The following is a 25,072-nucleotide window of genomic DNA, read 5'->3' as shown; positions in this document are numbered from 1 at the left end:
CTCTGACACACACACATTCCCAGATATTAGTGCTGAAAGTGACACGGATCTGCGCTGTTCAAGCTGCTGAGCTGAGGCGTCCTGCTGCAGCTGCTCTGTTCAACAGCGCGGCTCCTAAAACCATTACAATACATTTATATATATATTGTATTTTTACACAATTATCCTTTATTGACCGAGTTTCATTCATGAAGTCAGTGGTGTGTGTGTGTGTGCACATCTCTATGTGTGGGTGTGACTGAGCGGCACAGCGCGGGTCATTATAATCTCATTATTTTAAGGTGCAAATGAAAAAAATCCCCAGTCTTGTTGAATAATTTTAATCACTAATGACAAGTATTTTAACTAGACATTGGTCTAGCAGTGGAAAATATCAACTAGACATAAGTGAAGAGTTAATGGTCCGACACAGGTACGGCAGGAAACATACAGCTGTTTATCATCCAAATATCACAGACAAAGTGACAAGAAGAACCAAAACCACTTACTTATGGAAGGAAATATAGTCTCCCTTGTTCCTCCGTTTGTGGCTTTGCCAACATGCGCAGCTTTCTGGCATATTCCACCTGTTTCTTGAACTTCTATGCACGGAATTAAAATGGTGACCACGCCTCCTTACTGACAGGATTTACTTAATGGTTTTCATTATGCTGTTGTTCTTATTTTGAAAGTTCAATAAGTGGACTGATATGTTAAACATGGTGTGAATGCTATGTGAAAGACTAAAGTAAGATAATTTTATGTTTACTGAACAAGTAGTAGACTTTTTTTTGTTTTGTATATTGTTCTGCCACTTAATTACAAATTAATCCGCACACGCCTGAGTTTTCATTATCCTTAATTTGTTTGCCATTTTTTGTTGAAAATTTAGCAGGTGAACACTGGGTGTGTTTAAAACAATATTGTGGCGCTCTTAATTCATAATGTGAAGTAAAACAGAGCACATGCCATGTAAAAGAAACAGTTTTATTTTGCTTATTAAACTGTACTATGTGGTCAAGACTATTTCTATTTAGTTTCTTTGGTCTGTATTAGCATATTTGATATTGGAGTAATCCAGAAGTAATTGAAAGTAATCAAATTACATTACATTTATATTATAGTAACTTGCATTACGTTACTGACTACATTTTTCATCAGGTAACTAGTAACTGTATCAGAATACATTTTTAAAGTAACCCTCCCAACCCTGTTTATGAGTCACCAAAAGTTACATCAGCAACATTGTGTGTTGGTAAAGCAAATACATACATGCATAAACAACTCAGAGATACAATGGGAAGACCACTGCAGGTCACAGCAAACTAAATGCAAACTTATGCCTAAACTAAATTCATTCATGGGTTTAAGATTCAAAATGGCATCCAAAATGGCTGCCAGTAGACCCTTATCATTGAATCTCTGTGATACTTAAGCTGTTTATATGTTGTTTAAAGGTGTTTTAGTGAAAAACCTTATTTTGGTGGCCGTCTTGGATAACTGGCTTGAGGCCAGTTTTTATTTTTGGGAACATCCTGATTGTGTTTTGGGGTCATCTAAGGAACCTAAAAAGTTGGTTGGTTTAGTCCTGGGGGGGGGGGTCCTATGGGGTAGTGGTCGTAGCTCCCCTAGTAATAGGACTTAAACAAAGTGCTGTAAAACATCATCAACAAAATAATAGAAACAACAATACATACAACCAAAAAGACACATGGCACAGGAACTCACCTCTCTCATCTCGAGTTCCAAGACTAGGAGTAAAAATGAAGTTTTGAAAGAGTTTCTAAAAACAGGCAATTTGGGGTCATTCACATCGGGAGCTCCAGCTGTGCTCACCGCTTTTTAGTCATGTTTTAGATAGAACTAAGAGCAGCAGATCCACACATCTGCTGCCTCAGCATTTTGCAAAAAGTTGATCAGATTATGTTGAATTATTTATGATTATATAATTTGCATTGTATGTGGTCACATTGTTTATAACATATACAGTTTTTATTTCAGCAACACATAAATCCATGTATTTGTTTCACGGTTTGGCTCTTCCAAAGGAAAACAATCTGAAAACCATTTTGTAGCACATTCTTACAGAAAATGTGGTGTTATTAATTACAATGGCCACCCTGTAAACACGGGAGTGAGGTAAGCAATCTGATGTCCATCTGTGTTTGTGGCAGGTGATGATGACATTATCCAGGCTGAGGTAACCTGTAAACATGCTCAAATGGAGGTTTCCATTTCCAAGTGCAAACTATTCCAGCTGGGTTTTGAACGGGAGGATGTGAGGATCAACGATGAGCGTTGCTCAGGCATAGAGGGAGAGGACTTTATCTCCTTCCACATCAACAACACTAAGGGACACTGTGGCTCTATCGTACAGGTCAGACAACAAACACTTCACACTCATTTACAACCAAACTGCCCTCATCAGGTTGTTTGTTGCCTTAGTGACCTTAGCCTGCATTGGCTTTTGTTCATTCTGGCTCTGCTCAGTTTGTGTCAGACTACAGATCTGGTATCTGTTATTAATATTAAAATTTTTGTTTGGCATCATACATATTCGAATTTCTAGTTTCATGCCAGACCAGTGAGTTTCCCTTTCCATACCACGTTCTGGCTGCTCCGGTATGGTTTTACATGATTTATGCCTCACTGGAGATGGTACTGTGGTGGCCAAGTGGTCAGTGCACTTGATTCCAAAACAGAAGGTTCCCAGTGTAAAACCAACCCTGCACATTCTCCATGTAATGTGTTGTGAGGAAGGGCGTCCAGTGTAAAACCTGTGTCAGACCTGCTGGGGTGACCCTGAACAAAACGGGAGAAGACAGAAGAATCACTTGGACACAGATCCACCCTTTTTTCTTGGCATCTGCTCAGTGTTTCTTAATGATGTCTTTCAGTTGTTTAAAAGATCCCCTTTCTTATCTAGTCTCAATACATAATGAATAGACTCCACTTTTTGCACAGAATTTGTGTGAGCTCCTTGATCATCAAGTACGGCCATACACTTAGCCCGGCAAATACTTTTATATTTTTGGATGCTTTGCATACTGTACATGTGTAAGGTTGTGGCTTCTCTGTCTCTTCAAAGTCAGCACATCATCTCAGGTCTGGAAGAATGCATGAGTGCCACATGTTGCACCTTCCACCATACCACAGAACCACCATGGGTCTTGGACCGCAAATACTTTAGCAGAGACATGATCCATGCCCACTTCTCAATTCAGTTTTATTTGTGTAGCACCAAATCACAACATGAAACACTTCACCAGTGCTAGGTCCAATCAGCAAACCAGGCACAGCGAGGTGACCAGTCCTGAGGCAACTCCAACCAACAACAGAACAGCTGAGCAGTGTTCAAACAGACAGTGTGCCAAAATGATAACACAAATAAGTCATGTCTTATCTCAACTGGCAAGCTGTGCCACAAAAAAGATGCAAGATAAGAAAAAGCTCTGTGACCAGCTGACTTCTTTTTCACCTTCACAACTCACAGTTGTTGTTTGAGCTGAAAAAGCAGAAAACGGGCTGGTACATAAGGTGCAAGTGGCTCAGAAAAGTATATAAATATTTGTATGTTAAAAGCAATACCTTAAAATCAGACCTTAAACCAACAGAACAGGGGCCTAGGTGGACAAGGAGCTGGCCTACCAAACCTGACTTTGACTCCCACTCATACCACCTCATTGTGTCTTTGGGCAACGCTGCTTAATCTGCATTTTCTCTGTCCACCCAGTTGTTGGCTGGGAAGTAACCTGTGATGGACTCTTGTCCACTTCATGCCACAGAAACCAGAGACAAGCACTGGTCTAATGGGCCCCATGGCCTAAATTACTTACTTTTTACTTCCAGTTAGGACTCTAGCTCCAGCATTCTGAACCACCTGAAGCCCCCAAATGTTTGTGTCTGGGCATGGCCCCCAGACTCCCAAACTATGGCCCTCTTAACCTCCCCCCATTTTAAGCATGGGGCAGGGAGCATTTCAAGGGTATCAACTCCTCAGTATCTGACCACTAAATCAATTTATATGCTGATGATATCATTCTATATCTCCAAAAACCCTCACAATCACAACAATCAGTCAATCAATCAATATCTTTATTGTCACTATAAAAACAAAGTTCATACAGTGAAATGCAGTTTAGAAGTATTTAAGAAGTATTTAAACTGATCACTACTTTTTCACAATTATCAGATTACTCTATTAATTGGTCAAAATCAATGATACTTTGACCTCCCTTTAACTGAGGATTCATGGAATCCTGCACCCCAAGATCCACACTACACTATTCCCACTGGCAATATTAAGTACCTAGGCTTAAAAATCTCTTCAAAATTAGGAGAGCTGGTTCACCTGAACTTTGTCCCACTTAACTGTAACGGTTTGAAATGATGGAACAATCTCCCCATCTCCCTATTAGGATGAATAACAACTATCAAAATGAAAATGTTACCACAAATTAATTACCTTTTTTCAATGATTCCATTGAAGCCCACAGTTAAATGGTTTCAGTCTTTAGATTCTGCCATTTCAAAGTTTTACTGGAAAAATAAAAACAGCTAAAATTAATCTAGCTACTCTTCAGAAAAATAAATCTCAAGGAGGTCTGAAAGCACCAAATTTTCTACATTAGTATCTGGCTAACCAGATACAATACTTGATAAAATGGATTCATCATGATCCAGAAATGGATTCATCATGATCCAGTCCACAGCTCCTGGATAGAATGAGAACAGTTAGAATATAACAACATCAAACTCTCAGATTTACCCTTCTATTAAAATGTTTTAAAAATCCATTGATTTCTTCCACTCTGACTGCCTGGTGGAAAACCTTAGAAATTACTAACTCACTAATGGGAATCTGTAGAGATGCTCCTATTTGGCACAACCCAGACTTTAAGATCAATAAAGCAACTCTTTATGTCAGCACATGGGAACAGAAAGGAATCACACACCTTCACCACCTCTTTCAAAATAAAAGGTTCATGTCATTTAATAACTTGATGCAGAGGTTTGGAATTATAGGAGGAAATTTTATTCATTACCATCAATGTGGATCTGGTTGTATCCGCTGTGGCGATCCCGAACACAAAACGGGAGCAGCCGAATGGACAACAACAACAACCATCAAGTAAAGTATGTGGTGATGTCAGACTTTCAGACCCGTCACTGCCCAACACAACCACCCACATTAGTGACAGACATCAAGAACCTCCTCTCAATAACGAAAACCTTGTCTAAGGTATACAAGGTCTGTTAGAAAACTATCCGACCTTTTTGTTTTTTGCAAAAACCATATGGATTTGAATCACGTGTGATTGCATCAGCCAAGCTTGAACCTTCGTACACATGCGTGAGTTTTTTCATGCCTGTCGGTTGCGTCATTCGCCTGTGAGCAGGCTTTGAGTGAGCACTGGTCCTCCCCGCTCCTCAGATTTTCATTGTGAGGAAAATGTCTGAACAGCTGAAGCAGCAATGCATCAAATTTTTCCAGAAACTGTGAGAGACAGCCAGGTGGACACCATTCGGAAAATTCAGATGGCTTTCAGGTACGATTTTATGGGCATCACAGAGATTAAGGAGTGTTACAGCCGGTTTAAAGACGGAGCACAATGGCAGAGGGTGCGCCACGCTCCGAGCGGCGATCGACAGGCTGAAACGACCAGATCATTTCCAAACTGAATGCTGTGTTGATCCGGGACGTCGTCTGACTACCAGAGAAATGGCAGAAAAGGTCGACATAGCACTTTTCCAGCATATTCTACTGTTAAAGGAGATTTTGTCATGAAAACAGGAGCGGAGGAATTTGCCACGGAGCTGCTAATGGTGCGGAACGAAAGCACCTCCGTGTTGGTCTCACAGGACATGTGACATGCCCAGATCTTCGACAGTTTCTCGGATACTCATTCGACTGAAAAGCCACCCAAAGCCATCTGAATCTTCCAAATGGTGGAAGAGCTGGGCATGTCCCGTGAGACTTCCAACACGGAGGTGCTTTTTGTTCTGCGCCATTACATGGCTCCATCCTGACGCGCAAATTCCGCCGCACGTCTTTCATTACAAAATCTCCTGTAACAGTGTAATATGCCGAAAAAGTGCTATGTCCACCTCTCTTGCCATTTCTCTGGTAGTCAGACGACGCCCCGGATCAACACAGCGTTCACTTTGGAAATGATCTGGTCGTTTCAGTCTGTCGAGCACCGCTTGAAGCGCGGCGTGCCCTCAGCCGCTGTTGGCCGTCTTTAATCCAGTTGTAATGCTCCTTAATCTGCGTGATGCCCATAAGATCTTCACCGAAAGCCATCTGAATTTTACGAATGGTTTCCACCTGGCTGTCTCTCACAGTTTCTGAAAAAATTTTGATGCAGCAAAGCAGCAGTCGCTCAGCCATTTTCCTGACAATGAAAATCCGCCGAGGGGGCTGGACCACTCCTCCCACAAAGCGTGCTCACAGGCAAATGACGCAACCGACAGGCGTGAAAAAACTCACGCCTGAGCACGAAGGTTCAAGCTTGGCTGATGCAATCACACGTGATTCAAATCCATATGGTTTTTGCAAAAAATAAAAAGGTTGGATAGTTTTCTAACAGACCTCGTATAAGTTAATATCAGGCATGGACACCTCCTCACATCTGACCCTGACCACTGGACACAGATTTGTAAAAACACATTTTCAATGACAAAAAATGCCAATTTACAACTCATCCAATACAAAATTCTTCATCGAACACCCATCACACAATATAAGATGTATAAAATGGGCTTCTCAGACTCTGATGTTTGCTCACAGTGTGAATGAAACACCACTAACACCTGGTTTCATGTCCTTTGGCTCTGCTCACCTGTCCAGTGTTTTTTGGTCCAAAGTCACTGAAAAATTGTCCTCCATCTCGGGATACAGAATTCCCTTATCTCCCAATTTATGTTTACTTGGAGACACAACAGTCACTGAACTACCAACTAAACAATCTAAAACTATACTTGTATCACTGACTCTTGCCAAAAAAAAAACAAACTATCTTGCTGAATTGGAAAAATAAACAATAATCAATATTAACCACTGGTCAAACCTGCTTTGCGAATATATATCAATGGAAAAAAATAGCTGCTACATTAAGAAACCAATTACCGCAATTTAATGGAACATGGGCCTTATTTATCAACTCATTAAATTTGAATTAGAATTTGGAGGTCTGATTTTTGCCTGTTAGGGAATGCTACTCTTTCATTGCTGACCTACTAACTCTTCCCTCTTGTGCTGCAGATCCAGGTTGCAGCTTATTGTGGTACTCTTGTTGTTAGAGAACGACGCTATGTGTTTTTTCTTGAAAATGTTTGCATTGGTGGAGGTGAGAGCTTGTATCTTTTAAAGTGGGTGACCCCTCGGGTATGGCGGGGCTGTGTAGCCTAATGCATGTGGGGAATGGTTTGGCTGGTAGTGGGGTCATGGATTTGCTTCAGGATCAGGGGTCGGGCTTCAGGGGTCTGGGGGGTGTTGCTTTCCAGTGCTACCTGGTTGCTCTGCGGGTTTCAGTAGGGGTGGGTGGGGTGTTGGCCCACACTCCCTCCCAGCTTCTCTGTGCCTGGGAGGGTGCTGGGCAGTGGGTCAGCCTGTAGGGGGAGTAGTGGGGGGGTAATTGGGGGGCCATCGTTCCTTCATATGAGGGTTTTGTCCACTCTGCCGTGGGAGGGCTGGGGTCTGGTACCTGAGCCTGGGTTGTGCCTCTCCCTGGAGCTCAGTGCATATGTGGCCCTCCATGCCCCTGCCTTTCCCTCACGGGTTTATGGGGCCCACCTATCTCCCTCTGCAGCTCCTCAGTTACCCCTCCCGCTCTTGGGTCTCATCTCATGCCCTCCCTGTTTGGGGGACTGCCCTGAGGGGTGGCTCATCCTTCTCCGACTCCTTGGCCCCCTGTCCCCCCTGTTGGTTTGCTCTTTCCCTGGGCTTCCGGTGCTCCTCCGGGACTGCCTACCTTCTCCCCGTCTCGTGGTTGCCCTGGCGCCTCCCTTGGGTCTGAGGGTGGGCCACGGGGACTGGTGGGGCCAGTGTGTGCGACCTGCTCCCTGCACCGCACCTCTTCCTTCTGCCAGCTGTTTGGGGTTTGGCCTCACATGTCATACCCTTTTAATGCACTTCACTGGATAAGTACTTGCATGCACATTATACTGGGCGAAGACGACGATGAAGAAGAGGAGGAGAACGTTTCCACAAACAGCCGGAGAAGAAGAAAACTAGAAGGGTGGAAATGAGAGTGGGGACTTTGAATGTGGGAAGTATGACTGGTAAAGGGAGAGAGCTGGCTGATATGATGGTGAGGAGAAAGGTAGACATATTGTGTGTGCTGTTACTTCCCTTCTACCAAGTGGAAGGGAAATAAGAGCAGGCGCATCGGTGGTGGGTACAAGTTGTTGTACCATGGTGAGAACAGGAAGAGAAATGGGGTTGGGGTCATTTTAAAGGAAGGAGTATGTTAAAAGTATGCTGGAGGTTCAGCAAGTGTCTGACAGGGTGATGAGTGTGAAGTTGTAAATTGAAGGGGTGATGATGAATATCATCAGTGCATATGCCCTACAGGTAGGTTGTGAGATGAAGGTGAAAGAAGATTTCTGGAGTGTGTTAAATGAGGTGGTGGAGAGTGTGCCCAAGCATGAAAGAGTAGTGATAGGAGCGGATTTTAATGGGCATGTTGGTGAAGGGAACAGACGTGATGAGGAAGTAATGGATAGCTATGGTAACGAAAATGGAAACGATTGATCTGCTGTGGCGACCCCTAACAGGAGCAGCCAAAAGGAAAAGAAGAAGAAGTAGTGCATTATAGGGTTCATATAGGTTTGCGGTCAGGTGTTGGTGAATGGTTGGTGAAGGTGGTGGCAGGAGAGAGTGTCGTTAGCCAGCATAGGATGGTTGCTTGTAAGATGACTTTAGAGGTAAAGAAGAAGAAGAGAGTGAGAGTTCAACAAAGGATCAAATGGTGGAAGCTGAAGGAAGAAGACTGTTGTGTGAAATTTAGCGAGCAGGTGAGAGAAGCACTGGTTAGAGGGGAAGCAATTTTGGACAACTGGAAAAGTACTACAGATGTGGGGAGGGAGACAACTAGGACAGTACTGGGTGTGACATCTGGACAGTGGAAGGAAGACAAGGAGACTTGTAGGTGGAATGAAGAGGTCCAGGACGGCATAAGGAGAAAGAGGGTGGCGAAAACATTTTGGGATAGTCGGAGAGATGAAGAAAGTAGACAGGAGTACAAGGAGATGCGGCGTAAGGTGAAAAGAGAAGTGGCAAAAGCGAAGGAAAAGGCATATTGCGAGCTGTACAAGAAGTTGAATAGTAAGGAAGGAGAAGGAAGGACTTGGCCAGACAAAGGGACAGAGCTGGAAAGGATGTGCAGCAGGTTAGGCTGGTAAAAGATGCACGTGGTAATGTGCTGACAAGTGAGGAGTGTGTGCTGAGAAGGTGGAGGGAATATTTTGAAGAGCTGATGAATCAATCAATCAATCAATCAATTTTATTTATATAGCGCCAAATCCCCAGCAGTCTAAGTCTATAGCAGCATAACTAAGGGATGGTTCAGGGTCACTTGATCCAGCCCTAATTATAAGCTTTAGCAAAAAGGAAAGTTTTAAGCCTAATCTTAAAAGTAGAGAGGGTGTCTGTCTCCCTGATCTGAATTGGGAGCTGGTTCCACAGGAGAGGAGCCTGAAAGCTGAAGGCTCTGTCTCCCATTCTACTCTTAGAATGAATGATGAAAATGAGCGAGAGAAAAGGCTGGATGATGTCATCCCTGCAGGATCAATCAATCAATCAATCAACTTTTTTCTTATATAGCGCCAAATCACAACAAACAGTTGCCCCAAGGCGCTCCATATTGTAAGGCAAGGCCATACAATAATTATGAAAAACCCCAACGGTCAAAACGACCCCCTATGAGTAAGCACTTGGCAACAGTGGGAAGGAAAAACTCCCTTTTAACAGGAAGAAACCTCCAGCAGAACCAGGCTCAGGGAGGGGCAGTCTTCTGCTGAGACTGGTTGGGGCTGAGGGAAAAAAACAGGAAAAAGACATGCTGTGGAGGGGAGCAGAGATCGATCACTAATGATTAAATGCAGAGTGATGCATACGGAGCAAAAAGAGAAAAAAAACAGTGCATCATGGGAACCCCCCCACAATCTACGTCTAAAGCAGCATAACCAAGGGATGGTCCATGGTCACCCGATCCAGCCCTAACTATAAGCCTTAGCGAAAAGGAAAGTTTTAAGCCTAATCTTAAAAGTAGAGAGGGTATCTGTCTCCCTGATCTGAATTGGGAGCTGGTTCCACAGGAGAGGAGCCTGAAAGCTGAACGCTCTGCCTCCCATTCTACTCTTACAAACCCTAGGAACTACAAGTAAGCCCGCAGTCTGAGAACGAAGCGCTCTAATGGAGTAATATGGTACTACGAGGTCCCTAAGATAAGATGGGACCTGATTATTCAAAACCTTATAAGTAAGAAGAAGAATTTTAAATTCTATTCTAGAATTAACAGGAAGCCAATGAAGAGAGGCCAACACGGGTGAGATATGCTCTCTCCTGCTAGTCCCCGTCAGTACTCTAGCTGCAGCATTCTGAACCAACTGAAGGCTTTTTAGGGAACTTTTAGGACAACCTGATAATAATGAATTACAATAGTCCAGCCTAGAGGAAATAAATGCATGAATTAGTTTTTCAGCATCACTCTGAGACAAGACCTTTCTGATTTTAGAGATATTGCGTAAATGCAAAAAGGCAGTCCTACATATTTGTTTAATATGCGCTTTGAATGACATATCCTGATCAAAAATGACTCCAAGATTTCTCACAGTATTACTAGAGGTCAGGGTAATGCCATCCAGAGTAAGGATCTGGTTAGACACCATGTTTCTAAGATTTGTGGGGCCAAGTACAATAACTTCAGTTTTATCTGAGTTTAAAAGCAGGAAATTAGAGGTCATCCATGTCTTTATGTCTGTAAGACAATCCTGCAGTTTAGCTAATTGGTGTGTATCCTCTGGCTTCATGGATAGATAAAGCTGGGTATCATCTGCGTAACAATGAAAATTTAAGCAATACCGTCTAATAATACTGCCTAAGGGAAGCATGTATAAAGTGAATAAAATTGGTCCTAGCACAGAACCTTGTGGAACTCCATAATTAACTTTAGTCTGTGAAGAAGATTCCCCATTTACATGAACAAACTGTAATCTATTAGACAAATATGATTCAAACCACCGCAGCGCAGTGCCTTTAATACCTATGGCATGCTCTAATCTCTGTAATAAAATTTTATGGTCAACAGTATCAAAAGCAGCACTGAGGTCCAACAGAACAAGTACAGAGATAAGTTCACTGTCCGAAGCCATAAGAAGATCATTTGTAACCTTCACTAATGCTGTTTCTGTACTATGATGAATTCTAAAACCTGACTGAAACTCTTCAAATAGACCATTCCTCTGCAGGTGATCAGTTAGCTGTTTTACAACTACCCTCTCAAGAATCTTTGAGAGAAAAGGAAGGTTGGAAATTGGCCTATAATTAGCTAAGATAGCTGGGTCAAGTGATGGCTTTTTAAGTAATGGTTTAATTACTGCCACCTTAAAGGCCTGTGGTACATAACCAACTAACAAAGATAGATTGATCATATTTAAGATTGAAGCATTAAATAATGGTAGGACTTCCTTGAGCAGCCTGGCAGGAATGGGGTCCAATAAACATGCCGATGGTTTGGACGAAGCAACCAATGAAAATAACTCAGACAGAACAAGCGGAGAGAAAGAGTCTAACCAAATACCGGCATAACTGAAAGCAGCCAAAGATAACGATACATCTTTGGGATGGTTATGAGTAATTTTTTCTCTAATAGTCAAAATTTTGTTAGCAAAGAAAGTCATGAAGTCATTACTAGTTAAAGTTAATGGAATACTCAGCTCAATAGAGCTCTGACTCTTTGTCAGCCTAGCTACAGTGCTGAAAAGAAACCTGAGGTTATTCTTATTTTCTTCAATTAGTGATGAGTAGAAAGATGTCCTAGCTTTACGGAGGGCTTTTTTATAGAGCAACAAACTCTTTTTCCAGGCTAAGTGAAGATCTTCTAAATTAGTGAGACGCCATTTCCTCTCCAACTTACGGGTTATCTGCTTTAAGCTACGAGTTTGTGAGTTATACCACGGAGTCAGACACTTCTGATTTAAAGCTCTCTTTTTCAGAGGAGCTACAGCATCCAAAGTTGTCTTCAAAGAGGATGTAAAACTATTGACGAGATACTCTAACTCCCTTACAGAGTTTAGGTAGCTACTCTGCTCTGTGTTGGTATATGACATTAGAGAACATAACGAAGGAATCATATCCTTAAACCTAGTTACAGCGCTTTCTGAAAGACTTCTAGTGTAATGAAACTTATTCCCCACTGCAGGGTAGTCCATCAGGGTAAATGTAAATGTTATTAAAAAATGATCAGACAGAAGGGAGTTTTCAGGGAATACTGTTAAGTCTTCTATTTCCATACCATAAGTCAGAACAAGATCTAAGATATGATTAAAGTCGAGGGTGGACTCATTTACTTTTTGAGAAAAGCCGATAGAGTCTAATAATAGATTAAATGCAGTGTTGAGGCTGTCATTCTCAGCATCTGTGTGGATATTAAAATCGCCCACTATAATTATCTTATCTGAGCTAAGCACTAAGTCAGACAAAAGGTCTGAAAATTCACAGAGAAACTCACAGTAACGACCAGGTGGACGATAGATAATAACAAATAAAACTGGTTTTTGGGACTTCCAATTTGGATGGACAAGACTAAGAGTCAAGCTTTCAAATGAATTAAAGCTCTGTCTAGGTTTTTGATTAATTAATAAGCTGGAATGGAAGATTGCTGCTAATCCTCCGCCACGGCCCGTGCTACGAGCATTCTGACAGTTAGTGTGACTCGGGGGTGTTGACTCATTTAAACTAACATATTCATCCTGCTGTAACCAGGTTTCTGTTAGGCAGAATAATCAATACGTTGATCAATTATTATATCATTTACCAACAGGGACTTAGAAGAGAGAGACCTAATGTTTAATAGACCACATTTAACTGTTTTAGTCTGTGGTGCAATTGAAGGTGCTATATTATTTTTTCTTTTTGAATTTTTATGCTTAAATAGATTTTTGCTGGTTATTGGTGGTCTGGGAGCAGGCACCGTCTCTACGGGGATGGGGCAACGAGGGGATGGCAGGGGGAGAGAAGCTGCAGAGAGGTGTATAAGACCACAGCTCTGCCTCCTCGTCCCAACGCTGGACAGTCACAGTTTGGAGGATCCAAGAAAATTGGCCAGATTTCTAGAAATGAGAGCTGCTCCATCCAAAGTGGGATGGATGCCGTCTCTCCTAACAAGACCAGGTTTTCCCCAGAAGCTTTGACAATTATCAATGAAGCCCACCTCATTTTTTGGACACCACTCAGACAGCCAGCAATTCAAGGAGAACATGCGGCTAAACATGTCACTCCGGTCTGATTGGGGAGGGGCCCAGAGAAAACAACAGAGTCCGACATTGTTTTTGCAAAGTTACACACCGATTTAATGTTAATTTTAGTGACTTCCGATTGGCGTAACCGAGTGTCATTACTGCCGACGTGAATTACAATCTTACCAAATTTACGCTTAGCCTTAGCCAGCATGGAAGGAAGAAGTGAGGGCTGCTATGAAGAGGATGAAGAGTGGACCAGATGACATTCCAGTGGAGGCATGGAAATGTCTAGGAGAGATGGCAGTGGAGTTTCTAACCAGATTGTTTAATAAAATCTTGGAAAGTGAAAGGATGCCTGAAGAGTGGAGATGAAGTGTGCTGGTTCCTATTTTCAAGAACAAGGGTGATGTGTAGAGCTGCAGTAACTACAGAGGCATAAAGTTGATCAGCCACAGCATGAAGTTATGGGAAAGAGTAGTAGAAGCTATGCTTAGAAAACAGGTGAAGCTCTGTGAGCAGCAATATGGTTTCATGCCGAGAAAGAGCACTACAGATGCAATGTTTGCTCTGAGAATTCTGTTGGAGAAGTACAGAGAAGGACAGAGTTACATTGTGTTTGTGGACTTAGAAAAAGCTTATGATAGGGTGCCAAGAGAAGAGCTGTGATATTGTATGAGGAAATCTGGAGTGGCAGAGAAGTATGTTAGGGTAGTGCAGGACATGTACATGAATAGTGTGACAGCGGTGAGATGCGCAGTAGGAATGACAGACTCATTCAAGGCAGAGGTGGGATTACACCAGCTCTGAGTCCTTTCTTGTTCGCAATGGTGATGGACAGGTTGACATTATAGGGTTCATATAGGTTTGCGGTCAGGTGTTGGTGATGTGTTTGCAGGGCAGTCTGCGGTGCAGCTGTGCACTGTAGCCTCCCACAGCAGCCACCATCCACCCCTCCTGCCCTACCATTTTAATGCACACACTTTATTTGTGCATTAAACCGGGAGTGACATGTTTAGCCGCATGTTCTCCTTGAATTGCTGGCTGTCTGAGTGGTGTCCAAAAAATGAGGTGGGCTTCATAGATAATTGGCAAAGCTTCTGGGGAAAACCTGGTCTTGTTAGGAGAGACGGCATCCATCCCACTTTGGATGGAGCAGCTCTCATTTCTAGAAATCTGGCTAATTTTCTTAAATCCTCCAAACCGTGACTATCCAGGGTTGGGACCAGGAAGCAGAGTTGTAGTCTTACACACCTCTCTGCAGCTTCTCTCCCCCTGCCATCCCCTCATTACCCCATCCCCGTAGAGACGGTGCCTGCTCCCAGACTACCAATAACCAGCAAAAATCTATTTAAGCATAAAAATTCAAAAAGAAAAAATAATATAGCACCTTCTACTGCACCACAGACTAAAACAGTTAAATGTGGTCTATTAAACATTAGGTCTCTCTCTTCTAAGTCCCTGTTAGTAAATGATATAATAATTGATCAACATATTGATTTATTCTGCCTAACAGAAACCTGGTTACAGCAGGATGAATATGTTAGTTTAAATGAGTCAACACCCCCAAGTCACACTAACTGTCAGAATGCTCGTAGCACGGGCCGGGGCGGTGGATTAGCAGCAATCTTCCATTCCAGCTTATTAATTAATCAAAAACCCAGACAGAGCTTTAATTCATTTGAAAGCTTGTCTCTTAGTCTTGTCCATCCAAATTGGAAGTCCCAAAAACCAGTTTTATTTGTTATTATCTATCGTCCACCTGGTCGTTACTGTGAGTTTCTCTGTGAATTTTCAGACCTTTTGTCTGACTTAGTGCTTAGCTCAGATAAGATAATTATAGTGGGCGATTTTAACATCCACACAGATGCTGAGAATGACAGCCTCAACACTGCATTTAATCTATTATTAGACTCTATTGGCTTTGCTCAAAAAGTAAATGAGTCCACCCACCACTTTAATCATATCTTAGATCTTGTTCTGACTTATGGTATGGAAATAGAAGACTTAACAGTATTCCATGAAAACTCCCTTCTGTCTGATCATTTTTTAATAACATTTACATTTACTCTGATGGACTACCCAGCAGTAGGGAATAAGTTTCATTACACTAGAAGTCTTTCAGAAAGCGCTGTAACTAGGTTTAAGGATATGATTCCTTCTTTATGTTCTCTAATGCCATATAACAACACAGTGCAGAGTAGCTACCTAAACTCTGTAAGGGAGATAGAGTATCTCGTCAATAGTTTTACATCCTCATTGAAGACAACTTTGGATGCTGTAGCTCCTCTGAAAAAGAGAGCTTTAAATCAGAAGTGTCTGACTCCGTGGTATAACTCACAAACTCGTAGCTTAAAGCAGATAACCCGTAAGTTGGAGAGGAAATGGCGTCTCACTAATTTAGAAGATCTTCACTTAGCCTGGAAAAAGAGTCTGTTGCTCTATAAAAAAGCCCTCCGTAAAGCTAGGACATCTTCTACTCATCACTAATTGAAGAAAATAAGAACAACCCCAGGTTTCTTTTCAGCACTGTAGCCAGGCTGACAAAGAGTCAGAGCTCTATTGAGCTGAGTATTCCATTATCTTTAACTAGTAATGAGTTCATGACTTTCTTTGCTAACAAAATTTTAACTATTAGAGAAAAAATTACTCATAACCATCCCAAAGACGTATCGTTATCTTTGGCTGCTTTCAGTGATGCCGGTATTTGGTTAGACTCTTTCTCTCCGATTGTTCTGTCTGAGTTATTTTCATTAGTTACTTCATCCAAACCATCAACATGTTTATTAGACCCCATTCCTACCAGGCTGCTCAAGGAAGCCCTACCATTATTTAATGCTTCAATCTTAAATATGATCAATCTATCTTTGTTAGTTGGCTATGTACCACAGGCTTTTAAGGTGGCAGTAATTAAACCATTACTTAAAAAGCCATCACTTGACCCAGCTATCTTAGCTAATTATAGGCCAATCTCCAACCTTCCTTTTCTCTCAAAAATTCTTGAAAGGGTAGTTGTAAAACAGCTAACTGATCATCTGCAGAGGAATGGTCTATTTGAAGAGTTTCAGTCAGGTTTTAGAATTCATCATAGTACAGAAACAGCATTAGTGAAGGTTACAAATGATCTTCTTATGGCCTCGGACAGTGGACTCATCTCTGTGCTTGTTCTGTTAGACCTCAGTGCTGCTTTTGATACTGTTGACCATAAAATTTTATTACAGAGATTAGAGCATGCCATAGGTATTAAAGGCACTGCGCTGCGGTGGTTTGAATCATATTTGTCTAATAGATTACAATTTGTTCATGTAAATGGGGAATCTTCTTCACAGACTAAAGTTAATTATGGAGTTCCACAAGGTTCTGTGCTAGGACCAATTTTATTCACTTTATATATGCTTCCCTTAGGCAGTATTATTAGACGGTATTGCTTAAATTTTCATTGTTACGCAGATGATACCCAGCTTTATCTATCCATGAAGCCAGAGGACACACACCAATTAGCTAAACTGCAGGATTGTCTTACAGACATAAAGACATGGATGACCTCTAATTTCCTGCTTTTAAACTCAGATAAAACTGAAGTTATTGTTCTTGGCCCCACAAATCTTAGAAACATGGTGTCTAACCAGATCCTTACTCTGGATGGCATACCCTGACCTCTAGTAATACTGTGAGAAATCTTGGAGTCATTTTGATCAGGATATGTCATTCAAAGCGCATATTAAACAAATATGTAGGACTGCTTTTTTGCATTTACGCAATATCTCTAAAATCAGAAAGGTCTTGTCTCAGAGTGATGCTGAAAAACTAATTCATGCATTTATTTCCTCTAGGCTGGACTATTGTAATTCATTATTATCAGGTTGTCCTAAAAGTTCCCTAAAAAGCCTTCAGTTAATTCAAAATGCTGCAGCTAGAGTGCTGACGGGGACTAGAAGGAGAGAGCATATCTCACCCATATTGGCCTCTCTTCATTGGCTTCCTGTTAATTCTAGAATAGAATTTAAAATTCTTCTTCTTACTTATAAGGTTTGAATAATCAGGTCCCATCTTATCTTAGGGACCTCGTAGTACCATATCACCCCAATAGAGCGCTTCGCTCTCAGACTGCAGGCTTACTTGTAGTTCCTAGGGTTTGTAAGAGTAGAATGGGAGGCAGAGCCTTCAGCTTTCAGGCTCCTCTCCTGTGGAACCAGCTCCCAATTCAGATCAGGGAGACAGACACCCTCTCTACTTTTAAGATTAGGCTTAAAACTTTCCTTTTTGCTAAAGCTTATAGTTAGGGCTGGATCAGGTGACCCTGAACCATCCCTTAGTTATGCTGCTATAGACGTAGACTGCTGGGGGGTTCCCATGATGCACTGTTTCTTTCTCTTTTTGCTCTGTATGCACCACTCTGCATTTAATCATTAGTGATCGATCTCTGCTCCCCTCCACAGCATGTCTTTTTCCTGGTTCTCTCCCTCAGTCCCAACCAGTCCCAGCAGAAGACTGCCCCTCCCTGAGCCTGGTTCTGCTGGAGGTTTCTTCCTGTTAAAAGGGAGTTTTTTCCTTCCCACTGTAGCCAAGTGCTTGCTCACAGGGGGTCGTTTTGACCGTTGGGGTTTTACATCATTATTGTATGGCCTTGCCTTACAATATAAAGCGCCTTGGGGCAACTGTTTGTTGTGATTTGGCGCTGTATAAAAAAAAAATTGATTGATTGATTGATTGATTTCTACACATTTAGTAAGCACATTCACCAATTTAGAGTCTGGGTCACTAAGCGGTGGTGGGTTTGCAGGCCAGGCTGTGGTGCAGCAGTGTACCACTGCCTCCCACAGCGGTCTGCCACCTGCCATTCCTGCCCTGCTTTTAATGCAACACTTAATCCTTGCTGGGGTGTGGGATCACACACATCTAGGAAGATTAGTTCTAATAACAAGGGTGGGTCTGTGAGGTAGGGTGAGTGTGGCATGTGGGGTTGGTCCCAGATGGCTGGGGATGTCTGGGGCACTGGGATGGGGGGTGGTCCATCTGTCCAGTTTTGCCATGGTCCCGGGCCCTACTCTGGGGCTTGTGGGGCCCAGGGTGCCGTGGCCCATTGGGGTGGTGGGTGGTGCAGTGGGGCATGTGTGATGACACTGGGGGGTGGACAGCTGTGGGGGGATGGGAGCCATGAGTTCCGTGGGGTGGGGTATTGTCCGCTCTTGCTTGAGTAGTCTCCTAATCTTGGCTTTGGTGTGTGGGGTGGGGTCTTGGAGGAGTCCTGCTGGCTGTGTTTAGGGAGATGTGGGTGATGGGGTAGTCTCATGTGCTTCCTGGCTTGGGGATTTTGGTCCCATTTCTTGTCTAGGGGCGTGATCCCCCTCGTTGGGCTCTGTGGTCCCTTTGGGGTCGGTCATGCTAGCTCCTTGGCCCCTCGTCCCTGCCACCACTCATTCCTTCCTTTGGGGGCCGTGGCCCGGGTGGTGTGATTCTGGGGTGCCATTTGTGGGCTTATGCCAGTGCACTGTGTGCTCCCTCTGTGTGTGCCCTGTGCTTCCTGTGCCTCCATGAGGGTGGGGGCGGTGTGGGGGTGCGTTCTGACGCTGCCTGGGCCGCTCCCCTGGTGGTTTGTTGGGCTGCTCCGGTGGCTCTGATCGGTGGCCTTACTGGCCCCTGTGCCCTTCTACTGTCCTTTTTCTCCTTGTTTGTCCTGTGGCCCCGCATCCTAGACCCATTTCCATCTGTTGCATGCGGTCAGCTGAATGGCTCCCGACATGCCAGAGTGGTCCACGTCATATGGTGAGGTTCATTACTTTTGTCTTCGCCCAACACACCAGCCACAGTAGTGATCGGATATTTAGCTGTGATCTGAGTCTCTCTGTGTGGATGGTCAAGTGTTTGTGGCCATCACCACAATTCGGTTTTGGGTGTTCTCAAGGGGATCAAGACTCTGGTGTCCAAGATTAGGGTATGGATGCTCACTAAGTAGACAACAGACTGTTACTGTCACTTCTTGTTCATGTGTGGTTGTTTGTCCTAGTATGTTGTACTGTTGGGGCCCTGTCTCTTTGGTGTCTCACTTTTCATCACTTCACGGTTATTGCTTTGAGTAGGATGTTGTAGGCTGATCAGGAAGGGCGGATTGGGGTTAGACACGCACACCACATTCACTCATGCACTACATACTATCTGTCCTGCAAAAATAAATTACATATATGTGCATTTGTGTATATAAATGGTTTCTGCCAGTGTGGCATTTACGAGGTCTGACCTTTTTATTTTTTCAAAAACCTGATGGATTTGAATCACGTGTGCTTGCATGAGCCAACCTTGAACCTTCGTGCGCATGCGTGAATTTTTTCACGCCTGTCGATTGTGTCATTTGCTTGTAAGCAGCCTTTGTGTGAGGATGGGTGGAGTCTCTCGTCGTTTTTTCTTTGCAAGGAAATGGCAGAACGACTGGAGCAGCGCAACTGCATCAAATTTTGCCAGAAACTGGGCGACAGCCAGGTGGAAACCATTCGGATTATTCAGACGGGTTTCGGTGATGATCCTCTGGGCATCACACAGATTAAGGAGCGGTACAACCGGTTTAAAGACGTCCGCACAACGGTGGAGAGCGTGCCACGCTCCGGTCGGCCATCAACATGCTGAAATGACCAGATCATTTCCAAAGTGAACACTGTGGTGATGCGGGACCGTCGTGTGATTATCCGAGAAATTGTGGAAGAGGTGGACATCAGCACTTTTTTGGCACATTCCACTGTGACAAAAGATTTTGCCATGAAAAGAGTTGCAGCGAAATTCATGCCGATGGCTTTGGTATGAAGCTGACGGAGCAAATGCGCCTTCGTGTTGAAGTCTCACAGGACATGTTGTGACATGGTCACCTCTTCCACCATTCGGAAAATTCAGACGGCTTTCGGTGGCTTTTCAGTCGTGTGACTACCCGAGAAATTTATTTGTAAATTATGGTGGAAAATAAGTATTTGGTCAATAACAAACAAGCAAGAGTTCGGGCTCTCACAGACCTGTAACATCTTCTTTAAGAACTTCTTCTGTCCTTCACCTGTTACCTGTATTAATGGCACCTGTTGGAACTCGTTATCTCTATAAAAGACACCTGTCCACAGCCTCAAACAGACTCCAAACTCATCCATGGCCAAGAAAGGACACCAGGAAGAAAATTGTAGACCTGCATCAGGCTGGGAAGAGTGAATCTATAATAGTCAAGCAGGTTGGTGTGAATAAATCAACTATGGGAGCAATTGTAAGAAAATGGAAGACATACAAGACCATTGATAGTCTTCCTTCAACTGGGGCTCCACGCAAGATCTCATCCCATGGGTTCAAAATGATCATGAAAACGGTGAGCATAAACCCCAGAAATACACAGAGGGACCTGATGAATGACCTGCAGAGAGCTGGGACCAAAGTAACAAAGGCTACACACTACGCAGAGAGGGACTCAAATCCTGCAGTGCCAGGCGAGTCTCCCTGCTTAAGCCAGTACATGTCCAGGCCCGTCTGAAGTTTGCCAGAGAGCATATGGATGATCTAGAAGAGGACTGGGAGAATTACCATGTGGTCAGATGAAACCAAAATAGGACCTTTTGGTAAAAACTCAACTTGGTGTGTTTGGAGGAAGAAGAATGCTGAGTTGCATTCTAAGAACACCATATCTACTGTGAAGCATGAGGGTGGAAACATCATGCTTTGGGGCTGTTTTTCTGCAAAGGGGACAGGACGACTGATCCGTGTTAAGGGAAGAATGAACGGGGCCATATATCATGAGATTTTAAGCCAAAACCTCCTTCCATCTGTAGCAAAGCGGACAAGTTACTCCTGATCGTCAAAACAATTAGAAGTCATGAATAAACATGATATGTTGGACTTCTGACACCACTCTGGGAGTTTCACTGAGGGAATTCGACAATTTGAATAACTTCACCTCAGAACTTACAAGTTTGTTGCAACTGAGACAGAAGTGGTTCCCAAATACAAAAAAAGAATTTATTAACAATAAGATTTTGTAGTTAAAATGACAATTTTATAGACTAATTTAAAACACTACATGACCACATGAGGGTGCCATTGTCCACACCGAGCGTAAAGCCACCGTGGCAAACAGGGCACATCCATCGGTCTCACAGGACGAAATCTTCGCAGAGCACCAGAGCAAAGCAGCAGTGCCTCCTTCGACAGCTCGGTCCAAAATCCTACATTTTAGACAGATAAATATAAACAACAAATATCTGAAAGGGGAGCTTACTTCACACTGTACATACCGAACCATCCATCACAGCAATCAGCTGTAACTCGACACCGCCCCAGAGCGTCAACAGCACCACAAACTCAGCAGCACACCGCCAATGACAGCCCACACAGAAGTGAAGTGAACATGTCCAAACACCTGCAATCTCCAGAAAGAGAAAGAGAAGAGCACACACTCCCTCTTTTATACAGACACTCCTCTGCCACAACCAGCTGCACTCAATCCACCACCTGAACATTAAGGTCATTAAGGTCATCCATCCTGCTACACATCAGTGAGAGCATTGAAGATGCCACGTGGCTGGGTCTTCCAGCATGACAATGATCCCAAACACACTGCTCGGGCAACGAAGGAGTGGCTCCGTAAAAAGCATTTCAAGGTCAAGCCAGTCTCCAGACCTCAACCCCATAGAAAATTTGTTGAGGGAGTTGAAAGTCCGTGTGGCCCAGCGACAGCCCCAAAACATCACTGCTCTAGAGGAGATCTGCATGGAGGAATGGACCAAAATACCAGCTACAGTGTGTGCAAACCTGGTGAAGACTTAACAGGAAACGGTTGACCTCTGTCATTACGAACAAAGATTATGTTACAAAGTATTGAGTTGAACTTTTGTTATTGACTAAATACTTATTTTCCACCATAATTTACAAATAAATTTGTTAAAAATCCTACAATGTGATTTCCTGGATTTTTTTTCTCATTTTGTCTCTCATAGTTGAAGTGTACCTGTGATGAAAATTACAGACCTCTAGGAGAACTTGCACAATCAATGGCTGTCTAAATACTTTTTTACCCCACTGTAACAGATAAGCAAAGTGTTGTGTGAACACTCTTTTCAAAGTTGACACTGTTTTGCGGCTGTGTGACCGTCTGTTGTGTTCTTCTCTGCCTCTCTGTATTGCTCTTGCACCGAATCACTCTCTTATATATTTGCCAGCTCATGCATACACATGTTAGCATGCTGGTTTAGTGGTTAGCACTGTTGGCTCAAAGCAAGAAGGTCGTGGTATCAATTTCCACCTGTGGCCTTTCTGTGTTGGGTTATATGTTCTCCCCGTGTTTGCGTGGTTTCCCTCCAACTGCTCCAGCTTCTTCCCAGAGCCAAAGACGTGCAGGGTAGGTTGATTAAAAATTTTAAGTTGTCCATAGGTGTGCGTGCGTGTGTCAATGCGTTTGTTTGTCAGTGTGTGGCCCTGTGACAGACTGGCATCCTGTTCAGGGTGAACCCTGCCTCACACCCTATGACTGCTGGGATAGGCTCCACCTCCCGTGTGACCCTTAATTGAAAGTAAGCAGTTGAAGATGAGTGAGTGAGTGAGTGAGTGTGAAAATATGCATGAGCCATATTGAGCCATGCAAGGCAGCAGCACCACCTGCTGGGAGCTAGGTGGCAGAGATCTGCAACATGCCAAAAGAGAATATTTGTAAAATGATATGTCTCAGTGTCTATTGGCTGCTTCTCTTGTCATATAATTAGTTTTTGGTTGAATAAAATCCATTTGCAAGGAAAATGAGTGTCAAAAAATGTCCTTTGCTGGCTTGAAAAAAACTATCACGCTGCAGCTGAGTGGAGACTCTCACAGTGAGCAGAAAGTGGAGACAGACGATTTGACCTTCTCCTGACTCTAGGATTGGCTGTGAGTCAATGATTGTCTGGATGAGAGATCCATTTTACAAATGAGAATTTGTAGTTTAATAATAATAAAGCCTTTATTGTCATTGCACATATATACATACAGCGAAACTTGTCCTCTGCATTTAACCCATTTTAATTACAGTTAGGCACAATCTAACCAGGAAGTGGTTGAATGACATCTCTGTGACCTTCTATCGCTGATCTATGAATAGAAACATGACTGGCTCGTCCATGGATCCAAGAGGGTAAATCTGCCCGCTGCAAAGTTGTTAGACCAAGCTTCTGTCTGTGGACGTCCAGTTTTGCTTGTTGAGGTTCTGTCTTGTAACAAGTGTTAATGGGTGCACACAGTGGCGGTGTCCACAAAGGAGGAGTGCACAGAGCTGGAGCGGAGAGACAGTGCGCACAGAGGCAGTGTGCAGAGAGACAGTGCGCACAGAGGCAGTGTGCAGAGAGACAGTGCGCACAGAGGCAGTGTGCAGAGAGACAGTGCGCACAGAGGCAGTGTGCAGAGAGACAGTGCGCACAGAGGCAGTGTGCAGAGAGACAGTGCGCACAGAGGCAGTGTGCAGAGAGACAGTGCGCACAGAGGCAGTGTGCAGAGAGACAGTGCGCACAGAGGCAGTGTGCAGAGAGACAGTGCGCACAGAGGCAGTGTGCAGAGAGACAGTGCGCACAGAGGCAGTGTGCAGAGAGACAGTGCGCACAGAGGCAGTGTGCACAGAGGCGGTGTGCACAGAGGCAGTGTGCAGAGAGACAGTGCGCACAGAGGCAGTGTGCACAGAGGCGGTGTGCACAGAGGCAGTGTGCAGAGAGACAGTGCGCACAGAGGCAGTGTGCACAGAGGCGGTGTGCACAGAGGCAGTGTGCAGAGAGACAGTGCGCACAGAGCTGCTACACAGAGAGTGTAGAGAGCTGGTGAACACAGAGGAGATGTGCACAGAGAGCTGCAACTGCTAAACTGCTTGTGTCATGAAAAAAAAGAATAATGGATAAATAAGCTATTGAGTAAATCTGCGATATAATTGTTTTGTCTCATTTTCTGACCACGAGTCTTCCTTTCACAGTCGAATGGCACACACATTATGTATAAGAACACGGTGTGGATTGAAAGCGTCAACAACACTGGAAACATCATCACAAGAGACCGGACCATTAACGTGGAGTTCTCCTGCGCCTATGAATTGGACCTGAAGATCTCGCTGGAGACGGTCCTCAAACCCATGCTCAGGTCATTTTTTGCATGTCTGTGATAAATGTGGTCGATGTCAGTTACCTGCTGTAGAATGTTCACGCCATGTTGTTTCATACCAGACTTCTCCTATTCATTGTCCTCCAGTGTGATTAACCTCACGCTTCCAACCCAGGAGGGAAACTTTATCACCAAGATGGCTCTGTACAAGAACTCCTCATACCGTCATCCATACAGGGAGGGTGAGGTTGTTCTCAGCACACGGGATGTCTTATTTGTAGCTGTCTTTGTGGAAGGAGCCGATGAAAACCAGCTGATCCTCATCGTAAACATGTGCTGGGCCACACCGTCTCGCTACAGCAGTGACCGACTCCGCTACATCATCATTGAGAGAGGGTAGGCTGCTCCCGGCTTTCTCTTTCATGCACAAGCACAACTCAGCAAATAATGCACACAACATAAAGACATGCAAGACACAGCAGGAAAAAATTAAATATTTTACTGTCGATATTTGCACATTCCTGCACGTATGAAGACTTATGCAGGATGAAAACAAGAACCC

General features: G+C 43.6%; 1 protein-coding gene across 1 annotated transcript in view; it reads left to right on the top strand.

Annotated features, from left to right (window-relative positions):
* LOC117505898 (alpha-tectorin-like) overlaps positions 1-25,072 on the top strand; it is a 160,159-nt gene that overhangs the window by 89,073 nt on the left and 46,014 nt on the right. Inside the window, exons 7-9 of the mRNA XM_034165433.1 lie at positions 2,154-2,356; positions 24,386-24,549; positions 24,658-24,906. Coding sequence (XP_034021324.1) covers positions 2,154-2,356; positions 24,386-24,549; positions 24,658-24,906 — 616 coding nt within the window. The remainder of the gene's footprint in view (positions 1-2,153; positions 2,357-24,385; positions 24,550-24,657; positions 24,907-25,072) is intronic.

Source organism: Thalassophryne amazonica, unplaced genomic scaffold (assembly GCF_902500255.1).
Source record: "Thalassophryne amazonica unplaced genomic scaffold, fThaAma1.1, whole genome shotgun sequence".
Taxonomy (NCBI): Eukaryota; Metazoa; Chordata; class Actinopteri; order Batrachoidiformes; family Batrachoididae; genus Thalassophryne; species Thalassophryne amazonica.
Note: the sequence above shows the minus strand (reverse complement) of the source record. Positions and strands in the feature narration are given on the sequence as shown.